Source organism: Apodemus sylvaticus, chromosome 3 (assembly GCF_947179515.1).
Source record: "Apodemus sylvaticus chromosome 3, mApoSyl1.1, whole genome shotgun sequence".
Classification (NCBI taxonomy): Eukaryota; Metazoa; Chordata; class Mammalia; order Rodentia; family Muridae; genus Apodemus; species Apodemus sylvaticus.
This window is the reverse complement of record NC_067474.1, coordinates 57,059,770-57,078,766: the sequence shown is the minus strand read 5'-3', so window position 1 is coordinate 57,078,766 and position 18,997 is coordinate 57,059,770. Positions and strand designations below refer to the sequence as shown.

General features: G+C 51.4%; 2 protein-coding genes and 2 long non-coding RNA genes across 7 annotated transcripts; 1 reads left to right on the top strand and 3 right to left on the bottom strand.

The window, feature by feature from the left end:
- Positions 1-516: 516 nt before the first annotated feature.
- On the bottom strand, positions 517-4,898 carry LOC127679878 (uncharacterized). 2 transcript variants are annotated; one of them, XR_007976920.1, is made up of 4 exons: positions 4,294-4,898; positions 3,947-4,035; positions 1,590-1,760; positions 517-1,005 (listed from the first exon to the last, which is right to left on the bottom strand). It is a non-coding gene; the product is annotated as an uncharacterized LOC127679878 (long non-coding RNA). The 2 variants fall into 2 exon arrangements; XR_007976919.1 differs by having other exon boundaries at positions 3,947-4,898.
- A 6,100-nt stretch (positions 4,899-10,998) lies between these two features.
- On the bottom strand, positions 10,999-14,458 carry Spaar (small regulatory polypeptide of amino acid response). 3 transcript variants are annotated; one of them, XR_007977007.1, is made up of 3 exons: positions 14,248-14,458; positions 13,017-13,149; positions 12,155-12,458 (listed from the first exon to the last, which is right to left on the bottom strand). XR_007977007.1 is itself a non-coding variant. In XM_052176371.1 (2 exons), the coding sequence occupies exon 2, from the start codon at positions 12,150-12,152 to the stop codon at positions 11,925-11,927; it is 228 nt and encodes a 75-aa protein (XP_052032331.1). In that variant the 5' UTR covers positions 12,153-12,458; positions 13,017-13,112; the 3' UTR covers positions 10,999-11,924. The 3 variants fall into 3 exon arrangements, 2 of the variants coding, with proteins under 2 accessions (XP_052032331.1, XP_052032332.1); XM_052176371.1 differs by lacking the exon at positions 14,248-14,458 and having other exon boundaries at positions 10,999-12,458; positions 13,017-13,112; XM_052176372.1 differs by lacking the exon at positions 14,248-14,458 and having other exon boundaries at positions 10,999-12,419; positions 13,017-13,110.
- On the top strand, positions 13,104-18,054 carry LOC127680728 (uncharacterized). Its single transcript, XR_007977008.1, has 3 exons — positions 13,104-13,168; positions 14,452-14,540; positions 17,176-18,054. It is a non-coding gene; the product is annotated as an uncharacterized LOC127680728 (long non-coding RNA).
- On the bottom strand, positions 15,065-15,948 carry Hrct1 (histidine rich carboxyl terminus 1). The gene has a single exon (XM_052176369.1). It carries the CDS (start codon positions 15,793-15,795, stop codon positions 15,466-15,468), a length of 330 nt encoding a protein of 109 aa, XP_052032329.1. The 5' UTR covers positions 15,796-15,948; the 3' UTR covers positions 15,065-15,465.
- Positions 18,055-18,997: the final 943 nt, after the last annotated feature.

Here is an 18,997-nt window from a genome sequence, read left to right as displayed (position 1 = left end):
ATTGTTTATGAGATCTTTCTCCATTTTTAAGTAAGCCTTTAAATCTGGCATTTATTTTATGAAAATCCCCTGCCCTGTTTTAGAGAAAGGGGCTAACGTATCCCAGGCTATCTTTGGACATTTTTGCTTTTTTTCCTTTGCTGTTGTTGTTGTTGTGTTATTTTTGAGACAGTTTCACTATGTAGCCATTGCTAGCCTGGAACCCACAGAGATCTTCCTGCCTCTGTCTTCTGAGTGCTGGGATTAAAGGTGTACATACAGGCCAGCACAGTCAGCCTGTTTTGTGTTTTGAGAGAAGGTCTCACATAACTCTGATCTCCATCTTCCCCTTCCCCCTTCCCAGGGTTTGGGACTGTGGGCACACAGGGACTGTGGGCACGCATCCCCATGCCCAGCCAGGCACAGTTCACAGTCTGAAAACATTCTCTGGAGCCACAGGCTTTGAAACTTTTTAAAGTAGCAGATTCTTTTCCAAAACAAAAAGCCACTGCCTCAGAAATACTGTAGAGAGGAATTTTGCTTTTCTTTGGTTCTGTTTAGCTTTGAGACCTGTATTTTCCCCCCTTGGGGCCTTTCTTAAGAAGAGGGACAGAAATGAGAGCCCATCTGAAAGAGACAGAAAATAGAAAATAAGAAGCTGTAATTCTGACTTCAATTTCAAACCAATTTGCAAATTGGTGCAAATATCTTGGGTGGGGCAGGCAGGGCTTGGGAGTCTGGGTCAGCTTCCTACTCTACAAACCGTTAACACAAATGTTGGATCTAGGCTTGCAGGGGATTGGGGAGGCAAAAAGAACTGCAAGGGGGCTTTGCACGGTGGAAGCCCTGGAAAGCTGTCTCTTGCAAGACGCCAGCGTCCCTGTTCCCCTCAGATGTTCTGCAGTCCTTCCGGGAAGAGGCCAACCACATCAGAAGCATCCTTTGTGCAGAAGACTGGATCTAACATGCGCTCTTCAGGCTCATGGTGCCACAGGAAGGCAATGAACCCCTTGGGAGGTGGGGCTTCTGTGGAGGAAAGTTCAGTCACTGGGGCAATGTCTTTGTAGAGTATATTAGGACATCAGCCCCTTTCCTCATTTTTGTTCTCTGACTTCCATAGAGAAAACTGCTTTCCCTGCCATCTTAGGACCAAAGCAACAGGATCAAGTGACCATGAACCAAAAGAATCACTTCCTACTTTAAGTCGCTGGTCTTGTGGATTTTGTCCCAGCTGAGGAAAGCTAACTAAAGCACTTTGTAAGAATAGCCAGAATGGTTATTCTGAGTCTGGAGCCAGCTCACCCTGCCCGGTTGCTGCCCAGGGACCAGACCTCTGCCTGTGTCTACCTCTCCTGAGTACAGAGACTTTGAGATGCAGATGTGTCTTATTCTTTCGTTACATTGTAGCTGTTCTGTAACGAGCCAAGCCAGCACTGGGCTGTAAATAAAAAGACTATCATTGTGGGAGATACAGAGTGTCAGCAGGGGAATAGGACCTATGAGAAAGGTCAAAGGTCACGACCACAGGGCCCAGAGTCACCATTTAGTCTGGAAGTGCCATAAGATGTAGCAGAAAAGGCCCAATTCCCTCTCAGAACTTGAGCACTCACTTGAAATGTGGGGAGGATGTGGGTGACTCCATTCTTTACTTCAACTCATATCCTAGATGAGCGAAGGCAGAAAAGGACTTTGTCCATCTGTGTCCTGAGTGTCCTTGATGGGTGTGTAGCTCCAAGTCTCCCCTAGGCCGAGAGTCCCTTTGTGGAAACAGCAACGTTTATCTGCAATGATAATAGTCAAGGTTGCTTTTCATAACTGTGGTACCATGTTTAAAACAAAAACAAACAAACAAACAAACAAACAAACAAACAAAAACTCTGCCAGACATGATGACACAAGCTTTTTATTCCAGCACTTGGAAGACAGAAGCTGGCTAATTTCTGTAAGTTCAAGGCTAGCCTGGTCTACACAGAGAGTGCTAGGACAATTAAATACATACATACATGCATGCATACATACATACATACATACAACCGCTCAGCCGCCACTCTATTTCCTAAATTAGGAGGTTTGGGGTTTTTTATTTCATATAAACGAGGGTTTTTCATTTTGATTTTTAAATCTCTTTTGCTTCAGTTTCTTGGCCTCTTGATTTGTTTTTGAGCTTGGCCTCAAACTCACTGATGCAGTGGAGGAGCCTGAAATCCTAATCGTCTGCCTCAAGAGCTGGGTTGGCAGGCATGCGCTCTCACACCTGACAATCACGTGCTCCCACGCCTGGCTGCTGCTCCTTTCCTGAAGCCATTCTGTAACTCGCTGTATTTCTATCTATTTATTGCAGCCAGTGGCCAAGCCAGAACAAGCCTTCATTATCTCACTTTGTGGATGTGCCATAATTTGCTCATATATTTCCCTACTGATGGACACGTGGATCTTCACAATATTTCACAATTAAAATAATACTCCAACAGCATCTTGCCTTTATATGTTTTCACTCATGCACCCTGAGTTTAAGGGTTCCCATGCCTATGCCATGCCCAGTGTGGAACCCAGTCTTATCTTATTCCATAAGAAAAGATCGGGATGCTCGGTGCCCAGGGCCTGCCACCCTGCCATTACAGCTCCTGTCCTGCTCGGTGTAAATGCAATTCCTCTCTCCATGTCCTCACCACACATCCCCAAGCTCACAGCCCCCTTAGCTCCCAGACCTATGCCCATGAAAACCCCACATCGACTGTCTCTTGGCTGCCAAGAACAGGACCAACTACAGGAGCTGGTTCAAGGACGTGTCTGATTGTGTGGCTGATTGAGTACAGCTGAGTATTTACCAATAGAGACATGCGTGAATATATCATGGTGTGTACCCAAGGTGGGTCATTAGGTAGTACTTTGCTCAGATGATACATGCATATAATCTCAGCACTGGGAGGCTGAGACAGGATTGCAGGGATATCAAGGCCAGCCTGAGCCACATCTCGAGACTGCATCCCAACTGACTAAACAAATAAATATAAAATTAGTTTTAAAATGGACATTGATTTTTATTAAAACATCTTTCATAAGAATAAAGGTCTATATTTGAAGCCATACAAAGTAACAAATATTTTTGTTAGAGTTTGTCTTAGTTGGAGTTTTATTGCTGGGAAGAGACACCATGGCCGTGGCAGCTTTTATAAAAGAAAACATTTAACTGAGGCTGGCTTACAGTTTCAGAGGTTTCGTCCATTATCATCATGGTGGGAAAAGGGCAGCATCCAGGCAGGCCTGGTGCAGGAGACAGAGCTGAGAGTTCTACATCTTGATGGCAGGAGACTGGGTTCCCCACTGGGTGTGGCATAGGCATGGGAACCCTTAAAGCCTCCCCCAACAGTGACACACTTCCTCCAGCAAGGCCACACCTCCTAGTAGTGCCACTCCCTGTGGACCAAGCATTATAGGGGTCATTCCTATTCAAACCACCATGGAGTTCCTACCACTTGAGTCTATACCAGATGAAAGTAAAACAATTGTAAAGGGAATTCCCTATTTTATCTATGATTGCTTAAATAGTTCCTGGAAATTACTAAGCACTAAGAAAAGACAACTTTTAAGATTTAAGAATAAACAAAAACTTCAACAACAACAAAAAAAGGTGCGAGCAGGCAGCATTCCTGGCTGGACTCCCCAGGGACAGTGGGACCACTTACCTTTTCCTTCAGCTTCTAGAGACCACCTCACATGAGCTGGCATCCATGGCATTCTCCTCATGTCTCATTGCTGGGACCCAACCCTTCCACCTCTCCCTTCCATATGAAAGACTATTTTTGTATGGTAATGGAGGCCCCCACATCATCCAAGATAATCATGTTATTGCAAGGTCAAACGATTAGCATCGGTCATCAGTGATCTGAATCCTTCTTTTGAATAGACCATACACATGAGTTCTAAGGAGTTAAAGCCACGGACGTCTTGGGAAAGCATTACTTACCAAATACAGATGCCAGGAGTCGGGAGGTGAGGACAGAGGCCTCAGCAGCTTCTGGGTTCAGGGATATATATGAGGAACGTTCTTTGGCCCTGGGGGTGGAAGGGAAGGAGGGCTGGCCAGCTCTTTGACTGACAGGTGAGGTAAGCTGACTGGCACTGAATAGGAAGCAGCCAATGTTTATCTATGGCTAGGACGTCCATGTGCCTGGATCTCAGAAGGACAGAGGACCTCTGAAACACCACAGCCCCCACTTCATAGGCAGGGTCTATGTGCGTCTTAGTTAGGGTTTCCATTGCTGTGAACAGACACCATGACCAAGGCAACTCTTTTAATTGGGGCTGGATTACCAGTTAAGAGGTTCATTCCATTATCATCAAAGCAGGAAGCATGGCAGCATCTAGGCAGGCATGGTGCAGGAGAAGCTGAGAGTTCTACATCTTGTTCTGAAGGCAAACAGGAGAACACTGCTGTCTTCCAGGCAGCTAAGAAGAGGGTCTCAAAGTCCACCATCGGGATACACTTCCTCCAACAAGACCACACCCCTCAATAATGTCACTCCCTGGGCCAAGCATATTCTAACCACCACAAGGAGCATCTGGAAAGTGTGTGTGGAAGATAGAAGTGGCCGCAAGGACTGTCCTAGCTGTGGGCTCTGATACTTCCTCCACAACCAGGGTACACAGGAAGCTGCCTTGGCAGGTTTGTTTGCCTTACATACACAACTGGGGACCTGGAATTAGGTTAATGCCCTGTCTCAGAAGGCATGGGGCTAGACAAGCAGAGTTCAGCATCTCCCATAGGCCAGTGGGCTCCAGAACATTCCTTAGCCTCTCTGCAGCCTTCCCAACCATACCTTCTTGGAGCTGGGTGTGGTGCCAGATCTCCCAGGACTCGAGAGGCTGAAGCAAAGAATCAGGAGTTAAAGGCCCAGCCTGGGCTACAGAATGAGACCCAGTCTCAAGGCGAAGGCTCACAGGTTTGAAGAGTTCAGTCCTCTGAGAGCTGTCAATACTGTTGCTCTTAGGCCCGTGGTGTCTCTAAGATTTACATCATGGTGGAACAAAACCACTCACCTTACTGTCAGGAGGAAAAGGAAGGGATGAAGAAAAGCTAAGGTCCCACTATGTCCTTTAAAAAAACAGACCTCCAGCTACCGAAGAACCTCGTAAAGGTTCCACCCTTCCAGTAGTGCCTCCCTGAGGAGCAAGCTTTTCCCACCTGGGCCTCTGGGGCTGCTTAAGGTGCCGCACACAGTCTCACTTACCCAGACAATAGAGATCTCCACATCTTCGATGCAGAGGAGTGTGCTCTATCAAAAGTCACTGTAACCACACAGATGTACGAGCATGCCACTTCTTACTTGCTAATAGTATGTGATGAATTATTTGGGGGGAGGGGTATGGAATCTAAATTCACCTAGCTGTTTAAAGACTGCTTAGCATGGATTGGTTATAGCCATCCTGGGACGTGCCAGTCAGCTACTCCTGCTGGCATTGAAAGCCCGTCTAACTGCAGATGTGCTGCATGGGGCATCTGGGTGGGAATGTGGCAAGGCTGTAGACCTCCATGTCTCCTACTGTGCCTGCCTTTTCAAGTGTCACGACCTCAGGAATGGGGATCTGGCAAGGCACAATGACCCTTTTCTATTCCTTGGAACAGCGGTTTCCTCTAAGGAAGGTACTTTTCCGGAAAACATGTTATTTCAAGGCCTCTTGATTCCAGAATGTAGCGAGTCCCACAGAGACACCCCTGCCAGTTTTCAGAGCCAGGGACTGTGGAGAGAGGGCACAGTGGGGGTGCCCTGCCTACCTCATGGCGCCTACAGCTCAGAGCTCAAGGATTTCCATTTTTCATCCTGCAGACAAGCAAGCTGAGATTCTCATCTCTGCACCCTATGCTGTGGTAGAGGCCTGGCCAGGACTAGAACAAATTGGAGTTTCCCGGGTGCCCGGGTGGCTCGCTCCTGCTGTCCTCCGCTGAGGGCTGGGGCTGAGAAAGAGCCCCAGGGCGGTAGGGGAGGTTAGACCTGTGGAAGCAAGGTGCAGTTAACCTGTGCAGGAGTTTCAACGCCCTGGTGGGCTATAGTCTGTTCTGCCAGGGCCCAGCCATCCCCAACGGATGCTCAGCTCAGGAGTTGAGCTGCCAAAAGGTCGCCACTGGCAAAGTCCACATCTTCAGAATCAGATGTGTAGCTAGGGGCAGATGTCAGTAAGTTTCGGTGAGCCCGAGGAGCCAGATCTCCAGTTTCCTTCCCTCCTGAAGGTGTGGAGTGGATCCAGCTGAGGCGACAGAGGCTTTATCCGCAGCCCAACCTGGCTCCTGCACAACCGCTATCGGCCCAAAGCACTCACAAAGCGGAAGCTTGCACACACACCCCCACCCACCCTCAGTCTATGCGGGCTGCTGTGGGCACTGACAAGATGGTGTGTGGTGAGAGCAGGGTGCCTGCTGCATGGTAGGAAACCACGGGAACCAGCAGTAGCTACGGAGCAAGTGGAAAATGCACTGGATTTGGAGCGCGGAGGGCTAGGGGCCGGAGCAGCTTGGCCCTGCGGTGCCAGGCTGGCCTGAAGCAGCTGCTTCAAGCTCTCTGCCACCAGCTAAACACTCCCCGTTTTGCTGGTATTGTGGTGCCATTCTCTTCTTGTACTGCTGCTTCCTCTCTTGGGGATGGTGGGCAGAGGACCGCCACTGGCAGTAAGGGGGCTCCTGCAGGCTGTGGCTGGGACTGTCTCTCTTCTTACACAACAGGCAACCCCAGGGAGAGTGGCACACCACATCCTTCATACACCGTACAAATACCACACCTGTGAGACATACAACACGGCACACGAACACACCACATGACCCACCGTGAAACCACACACACATACCAAACACAGCAGACACATATACACACTCATACCACACATACAAAATATCTCCACATCCACACATCCTGCACACCTTGCATACCCCACCCCTCAGTGTAATGTACACACACCATACACTATGCACATACCACAGGTGCTAGCCAAGTTTGTGTCAACTTGAGCCAAACTAAAATCATCTGAGAGGAGGGAAACCCAACTGAGAAATCCCTTCCATAAGATTGGGCTGTGAGAGACATCACGACAATGAGCATGTCTCTGGTGGGAGAGAAAGAGAAGCAGTCTGTGCACCAGCAAGAGAGGAGGAACTGGAGACTCTACTGTGGTGAGGAACAGCCTGCTGTGAGAGGCCTTCACTTCCACATGCGGCCACGGTGAGGTCCCAGCCTGGGCTGCCACGGAGAGCCAGGCTGGATCCACGTCCTTAGGCCGTGATACCACCAAAAGCCATTCGCACATCCCTAGTCTGGGCCACTGCCTGGGGCCATGTGGATGTCCAAGGGCTGCCCAGAGCTGGCCCTGCCCCTGGCCAGCTGCAGCACTGAGGAAAGCAGCCCCCACCTCACCTGGACATCACAGTAGAGCTGGCCCTGGCAGCATGAGTTCTGGAGAGCCAACCCCAGGGCCCGAATACAGGAGAGCAGGCCCTGTCCCTCACTGAGGCCTTGTGATGGTGTGGACATAGGAGAAATGCCCTCACCCAACTCAGCGAGCACCCAGGCCCAGCCGAACCCAGCACCAACCCCACCTATGATCTGCTGGAGCACATGAGGGTCCAGGCCAGCAGCGCCAAAGCTGAAGGCTCTCTGTGACACAGGGCAACCACAGGAGATCTGAGAGGACCCAGTGAGGATCCAGGACTGACAGTGTAGTGACCTATTGCAATGAAATTTGTGAGTAAAGCTGTTTGGGCAAAAGGGTAAACTGTGGGACACACTGAAGCTTCAGTTGTTAGATGGATTGTTTTTTTTTTTTAATTACTTTGTTTTCATTTTTTTTTTGTTTTTGATTTTTGCTTTACTTAGTGGGGGAGGTTGCCAGGGCAGAGGGCAGATACGGAGAGACAGGGGAATGAGCGGGACTGGGTCTCACAGTGTGAAATTTACAAAGAATCCATAAAAAGTTAAAAAAAATAAAAATAAAAAGGAGTGGGTTGGCTGGGCAGTGGTGACGCACACCTGTAATCCCAGCACTCTGGGAGGCAGAGGCAGGCAGATTTCTGAATTCGAGGCCAGCCTGGTCTACAGAGTGAGTTCCAGGACAGCCAGGGCTACACAGAGAAACCCTGTCTCAAAAGAAAAAAGAAAAAAAAAAAAGAGGTGGTTTGTAGGCAAGCCTGCAGAACATTTCTTAAATTAGTGACCGACATGGGAGGGGCCAGCCAATTGTGGGTGGGGTCCTCTCTGGGCTGATGGTCCAGGGTTCCATAAGAAAGCGGGCAAGCACGCTGAGCAGGCCATGATGAAAGAGCCAATAAGCTGCGCCCCTCCGTGGCCTCTGCATCAGCTGCTGCCTCCAGGTCCCTGGCCTGCTTGAGGTCCTGTCCTGGCTTCCTTTGATGATGAACACTGATGTGGAAACGTGAGCTAAACAAGCCCTGTCCTCCCCAAGCTGCTCTGGTCATGGTATTTCATCACAGCAATGAAACCTACGACACCACATATACTACACAGGTATTGTACACATTACACATACCACATATCAGCAACCATATACATACTGCACACCAGACACATACAACCCACCACACACACACATGCACATACACAAGCCATGCACACATCATAGCCTGCAGAGCGGCTGTCCACTCTCCTCACCAACGTCATTGTCAACCCTTATGTTACAAAATTCAGGGAGTTCTTCTCTGTACGCTCCTCTGACAGCCCTCTGCTGTCTTTAACCAGCTACCCAGCCTCTCAGACTCCCCCTGTACTCACAGGGCTGCCAGATAAAATACAAATGCCCCATAACAGTTGATCTTACATAGACAGTGAACGTTTCAGTGTATGTTCCAACTAGTTCATGAAATACATTCAAACCAGGAATTACTCATCACCTGCGTGAAATCCCAGCTTACCTGGCGTCCTTTTGATTGTAGAGACTCTACTCCCCAGAGTCTCTAGTCTGCGTTCTCCCCAAGCTCCTGTCCCTGCTCTGGATGCACCTCTCAGCCCTTTGCCAGATTGCCCCAGGGAAGACCACCTTTCTTGTTAGAAGTCCTACTCTTCTAGCGGCATCTCCCTGTCCTCAGACCCACCTCCACAGTCCTGAGAGCCTGTGGTCAATGCCCTGCCTCAGACCCACCTCCACAGTCCTGAGGGCCTGAGGCCCAGGCCCTGCCTCAGACCCACCTCCACAGTCCTGAGGGCCTGAGGCCCATGCCCTGCCTCAGACCCACCTCTCCACCTCAGCAGCAGCAGGTAGCCATGCACTCATTCATCCCTTGACCCTGGGCCTCCTCAGCCTGAAAATCCAAGGCTGACTCAGTACTATATTTAGCCTCCAATGCCTGGGAATACGCTTCCCTCGGGAGATGACTGGTGTCCAGCCTCATCTCCTTCGGGCCAGGCCAAGCTGCTCTTCTCCCTGCCCCACAGGTTCTCTACACCAACACCTTCTTGGATCTGCTCAGGGAAGACTATTCTCCGCTTCCATTCCAGCTCAGAGGCCTCCTCCTTCCTCCTCCTCATCGCCTTCCTCCTCCTCCTCCCCCCAAACCTCCCTGAACTCCTGCCTCTCTCGCTCTCCGCACCCCACCCCAGCACCCAAAGCATGTTGTCTGCTGTCAGGCGCACCCTGAGGTGCTGGGACCGGGTCTGACTGACTCTCACCTTCTCTGAGCAGGAGCTGGTACACAGCAGAGCTCTGTCCATGCTCACCAAATGGAGGCCAGGTGACTGAACAATGGAATGAAGGAATAAAGCCTGTGGGTAAGGGAAGACATGGTTGTGTGGGTGCGTGCGTGGCTTGGTGGTGAGTAGATGGACGGGTCATGGCATCCTTAGGGCCTCTACTGGTGTGAGAAAAACACGTGACCGAAAGCAACTTTGGAAGAACTCCTCAAGCACACGCGCACACGCACATATACACACGTGCACACACATGTGCATACATATATGCACACACACATATACACACGGGCACACACATGCACACATACACACACGTGCTCATACACACACATGTGCACACACACATGCACACACACACACATGCGCACGCGCACGCGCGCGCACACACACACACATGCACACACACGCACACACACACACGCGCACACACCCGCACACACACACACACACACACGCACACACACACACACACACACACGCACACACACACACACGCACACACCACACACACACACACATGCACACACACACACACGCACACGCACGCACACGTACGCATACGCACACGCACACGCACACGCACACGCCCCTGTGCTCAGATGCCTCATTGTGTCTGGGGACTCACCCACCTTCAAGCAGTCTGCATGCTGCCGGGAAGAAAGTTCTGCTCAGTTACTGTGGAGATACACTGCCAAGATTCCTTTCAAGGAAGATCTTCAGAGCCTGCTTCAGGGCAGAGCTCTGCCTGAGGGGGAGACAACGCCCTGGGGAGCCGGCCCTCAGGGGAGCTGCAGTGAGGGTCGGTGCCGGCCGGGCTCTGCCTGTCTGGCTGCTTCTTTCTCCCCCTCAGATGCTCACTCATCGCTAGCCGGCCTCAGCCACACTGACTCTTCCGAGTTGCTGTGAGTCCTTCACCAAGTGCCCAGGACTCCCTGCCCTCCCTCCTGGCCTATCTGTAAAAGCCCTAGTCAGGGACTCGGTATCCAGACGGACAGGGACATGTTCCCAGAGCTTCTACCTCCTGAGCCTCGACCTCCCCAGATTCACTCCACCCCACCCAGCACCCCGACTCCCTTCCTGCACGTCTTCCCAGCCACCCCCACCCCATATCCCTCCAGACCCAAGCCTGTCTCTCTGCATCCTCCCTGTGTCAGTCACATGTCTGGACAACCTAACATCCCAGAGGACCCTGGCTCAGTCTGGTCCCCTCAACAGGCAGGTCCTGGAAGAATTTCCCGTTCAAGGTTAGATGCAGACATACAAGCCAGGAAGCTAATTTTCCATCCTTCGGATTATAGTCTCTAAAAACAAGATGGCATCTATTCCGTGATCAGATTTTCTATTAATAAAAACAAATGTCCCTTTATTTGTGTTAAAATCAACAACTTCTTCCCATGCGCTGAAATGTAACAACATTTTAACTTTTTTTGGAATTATCTTTCCGTTCACAATCTTTCTATCATTCCTAAGTGACGCAAATCACTCACATCTGCTAAGAATAGACACCGTCTGTCGGACGATAGCAATAAAGCAAGTTTTGTTCAAAACACGTTTAAAAGTCTCCTCGGCGGCCTTCCTGCTAATGAAACACCTTGTGCTTTTCTGTGGCTCTTTCTCTATTCTGCTTCCTTTTGTGGTTTTCCAGAGCAGATTTGGAAAAATCCATAAAAGGATATACGTCCTCAATTACAAAATAAGTCACTTGTTCCCAGAAAACAGCCCTTTGTTTTCAGAATTGCAGGGCTGGTTTCAGGCAACAGGAGCAAACCTGAGGGTTGCAGGTTCCAAAAATACTAACAAACGTTAGTATTGCAACTCCAAAAACACTAACAAATGCGTAGGTCTTCAAAATGTCCACTTGAGGGCTCTGGTTCCTTGGGTGGCAAATAGACTTCCGTCACAGCACCCTGCTGAGAGGGGGCTAACTTCCGGTGAGGTACCGTAGCTGGCTAGAGCTACTCCACCATAGAATACCACACAGTATCCGTCCACATCTCCTCAGACTCCTCAGCCCCATCGTGAGTAGGGCCAAACTGATTGATCATTTTAGAGGTAACTCACACCTGATCGCTCCCAACACCTCGGCTCCCCCAGGATAGACGGCAGAGCAAGCCAGAATGGGGGAAGGCAGGAAGTTTCTGGAACATAGAAGGATAAGGATGGAGGCCTTGGACCAGTGAGACGCCAGACACTGCTTATGGAACGGGTAGATGGGCCCGAGTCACTAGCCGAGTAAATGCCGAGGGACTGCCAACCTCACACGACAGTCCAGAAGTTCTGGGCCCTCGGCAGTGGCCGGGATTGGAGAGCTGGCCCCGTGAAGAGCGACGCCCCCTGGTGAAACGTGGCCACAGTGAAGCTACGTCTGGGGCCGCTCTCTGGGTCTCGGGTGTGGGAGTCACGGCTAAAGTAGCAGAGGATGCAGGTAATGGCCATGGTGATGACAAACAGCACGGCCACCACCCCAATCACCGCTGTCTCCATGATTTCTGAGTGGCACTTGGCACACCGAACACCGTGGGTGTCTCTGAGCCTTAGTGTCCCAGCAGAAGCAGGGGCTGCTGGCGCCCACCAGCCAGGGGCTCTGTGTGGGATTGCTTCTCCTCCTCCGCCTTCTAAGACTCCGGTCTGAGGCCTTGGACTGTGCCACTGTAGGCCACCAAACCCTTCTGCTGGAATCAGATGATCTTCGGTCTAGTTTTAACCTCAGGTCAGACCTCCGAGAGCTGAGATCCACGCTGCTGGCGGTTGCTAGAAGCACCATCAGGAAAGATGTGAGCAAATGATTCCCTGGATGGACATGGAGGGGGTAAGGGAAGGAGGGGCAGAAGATATTGCTAAGACGGAAGCCAGGCCCACCAGTAACGCCTGGGACTTCAAGAGTTACTGATTAAAAAAAAAAAGCACAGAGACGATACAAAATTCCTCCCCTCTAGGAGGACCCAGGAAGAGCCTGGCTCCTCCCTGAGAAGGACCCAGGGTCAGCAAGTGACCACTCGGCTGCCTTCCCAGGGCCTGCACCTAGTCTGGGAGGCAGGTGTGGATAAAGATACACACCAGCTCCGAGCAAGTGGGGGGAGGGCCAGCCAGGTGGGGGAGGGGCAGCCAGGTGGGGGGAGGGGCAGTGCACACAGGGTCCTGCAGGAGGGGAGATAGGAGAGTGAGTGAGTGAGAGTCGGTTGTATTTGACCTCATTTGCGCAGGGTTGGGAAGTGCGGTGTATATGCGGAAGGACCTCCTCCAACCCCTTCACTGAGTCACAGGGCCCTTCTGCATTTCTGTGTGCCTCACCCCCGTTTGCTGGCATGGGGGGGGGCACTACTCACGTGGGGTGCTGTGAAGACTTACCCTGGACTCCAGTAATGCCATCCCTGACTGTATCTGGAGCGGTAGACCCTTGTCTGGTGAGCACCCCAGGTGGCCATTGACTCTTCCTCTGAAGCCTGCAGCGTTTTTTGTTGGTGCTGCCTGGAATTTGGCTCTGCGATGCGTGAGCAGCTGTGAGTACTTCCCGAATCTCTTCCTCCAATTGTGATTGAGGGCCTCTGACCCACAGCCGCCACCTCCCCAGTTACAGCACTTAACCCGCCCCACACACTTGCCGGCTCATTAACTGACCCTTGAGAGTACCAGGGAAGGGAGCCGGGCCGGAGCCCACTCACACCAGTGCCGCTTGAGACTATGCCACGTTCAGAGAGGAGTGTACTATCAGCCTGAAGAAATAGTACTTCTGGGTACTGAACTCAGCCAGGCACTGTCTCATAAACATTGGTCCCACAGCCCTGTGCAGTAATAGGACCTCCATTTGACAGGGACAGGGACAGACTCGATGGTCACAGAGCAGATACGCCTGGCCAGATCTGCCGCTAGTGAGCCGTAAGGACAGCACCACAGCACCCAATGGCAGAACATCGATTCCCTTTCTCGACCCCAGCTCTCTCTTCCTGGGACCATACAGTCAGAGTGATCACCTGATTCTGCCATTTGCCTGATCAGGAGTCCATGCCCCAAGAAGAGAGAGAGAGAGAGAGAGAGAGAGAGAGAGAGAGAGAGAGAGAGAGAGCTGTGCCCAAGGTCATGCAGCCAGGAACTTTTCCAGTTTCAGCAAGCAGCCCACTCACTGGGCAGGAGAGCAAACAATACACTGCCCTGTTCTACCACAGCCCCGCTGAGCCGCTCTGACAGTCAGGGCTCATCCTCCACATGGGTACCGCAGGGTATCTCTCCGAATCCCCAACCTCGCAGGGTGGGGCTGGGAGATGGGCCCTAGAAACTGTTGCAAACTTTTATCTTGCTTCTCCTTCCCCTGTTCTTTGAGCGTGCTGGGGAGAACGGGCCGGCATTTTCGACAGGAACACAGGAAGCTTGTCCAGCCCCGGTTCCTTTGCTGCCTAACCTTTTCCCTCCCTCCCATCTTTAGTGTATCTGTAAAGTTCACAACGCTGAAGTGGGCAGGTGGCTGTAGCTAGAGAGGGGGGAGGGCGGAGGGCTGGACCAGGCTGGTCCCGGCAGTGAGGAAGGCGAGACAGGTGTGGAGGACACTCCAGAGAGAGAGAGAGAGAGAGATCAGTCGTCAGACCTCTGGTCCACTTTCCCAGCACAGAATCCTAGTGCAGCTGTCAGTGTAGATTTGCCTCTTCCCGTCCTCACTGGTCACCCCTGGCCTAGTCCTCACAGAGTCCCCTGGGAAACGGAAGGGAAGAGGACATTCTATTCCAGTGAGTCACTGACTTTCTGGTGTTTCCCTCCACTGAGCCTTGCCCTGCTTCTCTCTTGTTCTCAGGCTCAGGCTGGGATGAGATTTCCTCCCCTTCGTGGACCCAACCGTTTATTCACCGTGTGTGTGGGTCCTTTGCGTGCCGGTTGACGCTGGTAGGAGTCTCTACTATCCATTCCATTTTAAGGAAGGAAAAACTGAGGCCCAGGCCAGGCACACTCTCTTGAGGCCCCCTGGCACACCAAGCAGTTAACTGTTCCTTCCCTCTGGTCTTATCAGCTGCTACTGTTGCTACTGTTCGTCTGAAAACAAGCTGGGTGGAGACTCAAAGTCTGGATAAGAGTCTCTTATTCAGTCCCCAGACACTGAACCCAGCATTGGTGCCTTCCCTGGACCAGGCAAGGAGGAGCACTCAGGTAGAGTGCTCAGAGAGCTAGCACCCAGTCTAGGTGCTCTCAACTGTCCCTTCTCCAAAGCTCTGGACTGTCTACACTGAATTTTTCCTCAGAGCTTAAGCAGGGACCCCTTTTTTCTCCGTGTTCCACAACCAGACACCCACACACACACACACTCAGCTTCTTCCAGCAGAGTTCCCAGGGCCCCATGACACAGCCCTCAAAGCTTCCTCCCTCCCAGTGTGCTATAGTCAAGAACCAGTTCACACACACACACACACACAAAAGCTTTCTGGTGGCTTTTATTTCTTACAGCCAAGCAGCAGTGGAATGCCCACACCACAGTCGGGCCCCCGGAATCCTATCACAGGGTCCCCCCAATCAGAAGAACACGCCATCTTCACCTGGGCTCTGGTTCTACCAGACACCTTGTTACTTCCAGGGTCACCAGGAATTGCAGTCACAAGGTGGGACGTTCAGCCAGCCCTGCTCCAAGCTCCAGCCCTGCATCGTGTAGAAGGCCACCCAGGTGGTTCTCTACTGCACATAGGGAGAAGGGCTCATATGCAAATGAACCCAAGCAGGACCAGGGTCCCAATACCCCCAGTGACCCCAGAGACACATTTTTTTCCATTGGAAACATCAGGGTCCACTCATTTTGCTGGATGCAGAGCCAGGTAGATGCTTAGTGGTGGATTCTATGAGTATGGTGGTGGCGGTGGTGGCGATGCTGGTGGAGACGATGGGGAGAATGGTGGTGCTGGTGGTGAACGCCCACACTGGTCATCCCAGTCACATGGCCACGGTGATGGTGATGGTGAACGATTCTCGGGAGACCCAGGGGCCGGCCATGGAAGAGTCGAGGCCGGGCTCGACGGACTCGGTTGCTCTCCACGTCATGCTCCTGTGATCTGTGGAAAAGACAGAGGGCCAGCAGCCATAGCAGCATCAAAAAAGCCAGCGCCGTGCCTGTGATCCAGCACACAAGGGTTGTGCTCCCCAGAAGACCTAACATCTGGAAGCCAGAGGATCTCCCGCACTTCACAGAGTGGCCTCCCTTCAGCAGCCTCTGCTCAGCCCTCACAGTCACTGAACACAACAAGGGTGTCTCCGCTCCTGCCGACTGGACAACAGCCAGGGAATGTGGGAGAGGCCTGTTTGGACAGGCTTCTCAACAGCCAGAAGGCTGTTTGGGGTGGGGAGGGGGAGGCCACGAAGGGGGAGTGGGTGGAGACCAAGCAGCTGTGGGACTGGCTTCCTTGAAGGGAGGGCCTGAATTCAGTGCTAAGAGGTCAATATTCCACCCATTCCTGCCTCCTGACAGAGGAGGGCCCTCCTCGGGGCTTCCGTTTTTCTCCTAGGAACACTGTATGGAGATTAAAAGAGTAGGCTTTGGACGCACACAGTTCTCTAGCTCTGTGACTGCAGCTTGCAGCAGCCTCCACAGCTGAGGGTCAGAATGCCCAGTGAGTCAGCCCAAGTTCTGTGAATGTCAGTCAGGGATGTGTGGAACTAGATAAGGGAGGGCCACTCAGGGATGCTTCCCCTGCTGGGTCTAGGAAGCCAGGAGGCTGGGTGTCAGCCTTGGGTCAATAGGAAGCAGAAAGGAAGCCACTTGAGGTCACACAGGCCAGCCCCTGTCTGCCAGGTCACCATTCTCAATGGATGGCAATCTCTTTGCCCTGTCATGTGACCTGCCACAAAGCTCAGGCCGTTCTTGCCCGACTGGGGACTTATTCAGTGATCACAATGTATATAGTCTTCAACTGTTTCATTCCTGGTTCTGAATCCTCTGTCCCCTAGTCACCAAGGACGAGGCTGAGATTCAGGGTGTCCCTAGCATCTCTGTTTGCAAGCTGACTGGGCTCTTATGTGCAGCTGAGCTCCTCGAAGCCCCAGGTCTGTGCCCGGGGCCCTCAGGGGTCCGTCAGTCCCTAAACCTCAGACTGGTTCACAGCTCTGCAGTAGTTCCACTCTGTAAAGTTGGGCAAGACCCTTCCTCGAGCCCACTGTGTCCTCTCTGAAGATCCCACAGCAGGAGTAAACCCCAGGGACCCTCCCCTGCTCTAATCCCAGTCGCACCTGCTTCTCTGACATCTTTCCTGAAAAGCTGCAATAGCTCAAAGGGCTGAACATCACCTTTGGCCAAGCTGCTCTCAGGGAAGGCTGGTCTCCAGAGGCTTCCTGGCCCTTCGGAGAAGTCACTTGAACTTTTAATGAGGCTTGCACAGAGAACTCCTTCTGCACAGTACTGGAGCCAGCTGCCTTCCCTAGAGGCACATTGAAGAAAAAGCCCTATGGGAGCTGGAGAGAGGGGACGAGGGAGGATGGAAAGGGGAGGAGGAAGAGGAAGTGGCACGAAGAAGAGAGGGTTAAACGTAACTTTCCTCTACAGGACTTCTCCAAGGAGATGCCCACCCCCACACAAGCTGAGGACCCCTCTGCAATGTGCATATCTGAAGATCTGCCGTCATTCCTAAGGACCCCTGGGAATCATCCTGCCTCACCCTACATTGGAGAAACTGAGGCCAAAGACAGGAAGAAACCTGCCTGAGTCTGTCACCTTTGTGGGTTAGTGTGTACCACAAGCAATCTCCAGTCCTTTGGTCGGGGTGAGAAGAGCTGTCCAGGGCTGGGGACGCTACCTGCTTCTGGGGCCTTCCAGAAACAGAGGAAGATGATGCGCAGTGTGGGGAGGGAGGCTTGAGGGCCAGGGATGAAGAGATGCCCATCTGCACGCAGTACACATTGATTTTATGAGGTACAGATTTTTCTCCCCATTTGGATAAAAGATAGACCTTGAAGTGGCCATCTTATTAGCTGTTTTGGGTACTTAGAGGTGACAGGCTGCACGTCTCCAGGGCTTCAGAAGTAACCACTTATGTCTCCTGTGGAATACTGTCTTCCTACTTTTAATCCTGTGACTGCTTCCCTGATCATTTTGAATGGCCTGACTGGACACAGGCTCTGCTAGATAGATGACCTTAGGGGGACTGACTCTGATGAAGTAGAGCCACCCTAAAAGCTGTCCTGTGGTCCTGTCATTGAATGTCCCCCTACAAGGCTCCACAGGCAGCCTTCCTAGACCACCGACTACTGGGCAAGCCTTTGAAAATTCTTCCTATGGCCGGGCAGTGGTGGCGCACGCCTGTAATCCCAGCACTTGGGAGGCAGAGGCAGGCGGATTTCTGAGTTCGAGGCCAGCCTGGTCTGCAGAGTGAGTTCCAGGACAGCCAGAGCTATGCAGAGAAACCCTGTGTCAAAAAACCAAAAAAAAAAAAAAAAAAAAAAAAAAAAAAAAAAAAAAAAGAGAGAGAGAGAGAGAAAGAAAGAAAAGAAAGAAACAAAGAAAAGAAAAGAGAAGAAAAGAAAAGAAAAGAAAAGGAGAAAATTCCTCCTATCTCACTTGCTTTCCAGGATGTTTCACCTCAACGAGTGTCAACGCATGCACACAGACACTTTCAAAGTAATGTCCCCTGAGGGGACTCATCGCCTTGTATTTGTGTGTTTGTGGGAGTGTTGCACACACACACACACACACACGCACACACACACATGTTCATACACGTTCCACACGAGGCTATATGAGTGGTTTCTTGATTGACCAGCAAGAACAACCACATTGTTTTCACTAATTGGTAGCACCACCTAGTGGTGGCAGTGAATAAATCACTTTTATATCCTCAATAAAACTCATCAAAAATTTCTGTTATCCTGACTTTGGTTTGTAGACCATATTTAACAGCCATGCATTTAAGTAACTCATCATTCCAAACTATCAATAGCATGACCAAAGAATTAAAAATGGGAAAATACTATTCCACAGCACATCCTTGGCCCTGGAACTTGATAGTAAATTTCTCTGGGTACAGTGCACAGGAGCCAGTCAGTGGGCACACTGACTAAGAAAGGCATTTCTGGGGAGGAGCTGGAGGTAAGTCCCAGCAGGGCTGAACAAAAGCTATGCAAGGGGCAGCTGGGTCACGGAGCAGCCCAGAGGCAGGCTGCAGCGGCAAACAGCTGGATGACCTGGACAACTCAGGAGGTGGAAGAAAGAGGGTCAGAGTTTCCACCCTCACACACTGTCTAAGGAGGCCAAGCCACAAAGGTGAGACCAATGAGTTCTTAATATCACCACAACGATGATGATAGTTTTTAAAGTGACAAGGATAAACCACCATAGGAAAAAAAATGACAGTTTCATTTGAAAACTAAAC

Coding starts and splice junctions, on each gene's coding strand:
- Spaar (XM_052176371.1), bottom strand. CDS start 12,152: ATGGAGACAGCGGTGATTGGGGTGGTGGCCGTGCTGTTTGTCATCACC.
- Hrct1 (XM_052176369.1), bottom strand. CDS start 15,795: ATGTTAGGTCTTCTGGGGAGCACAACCCTTGTGTGCTGGATCACAGGC.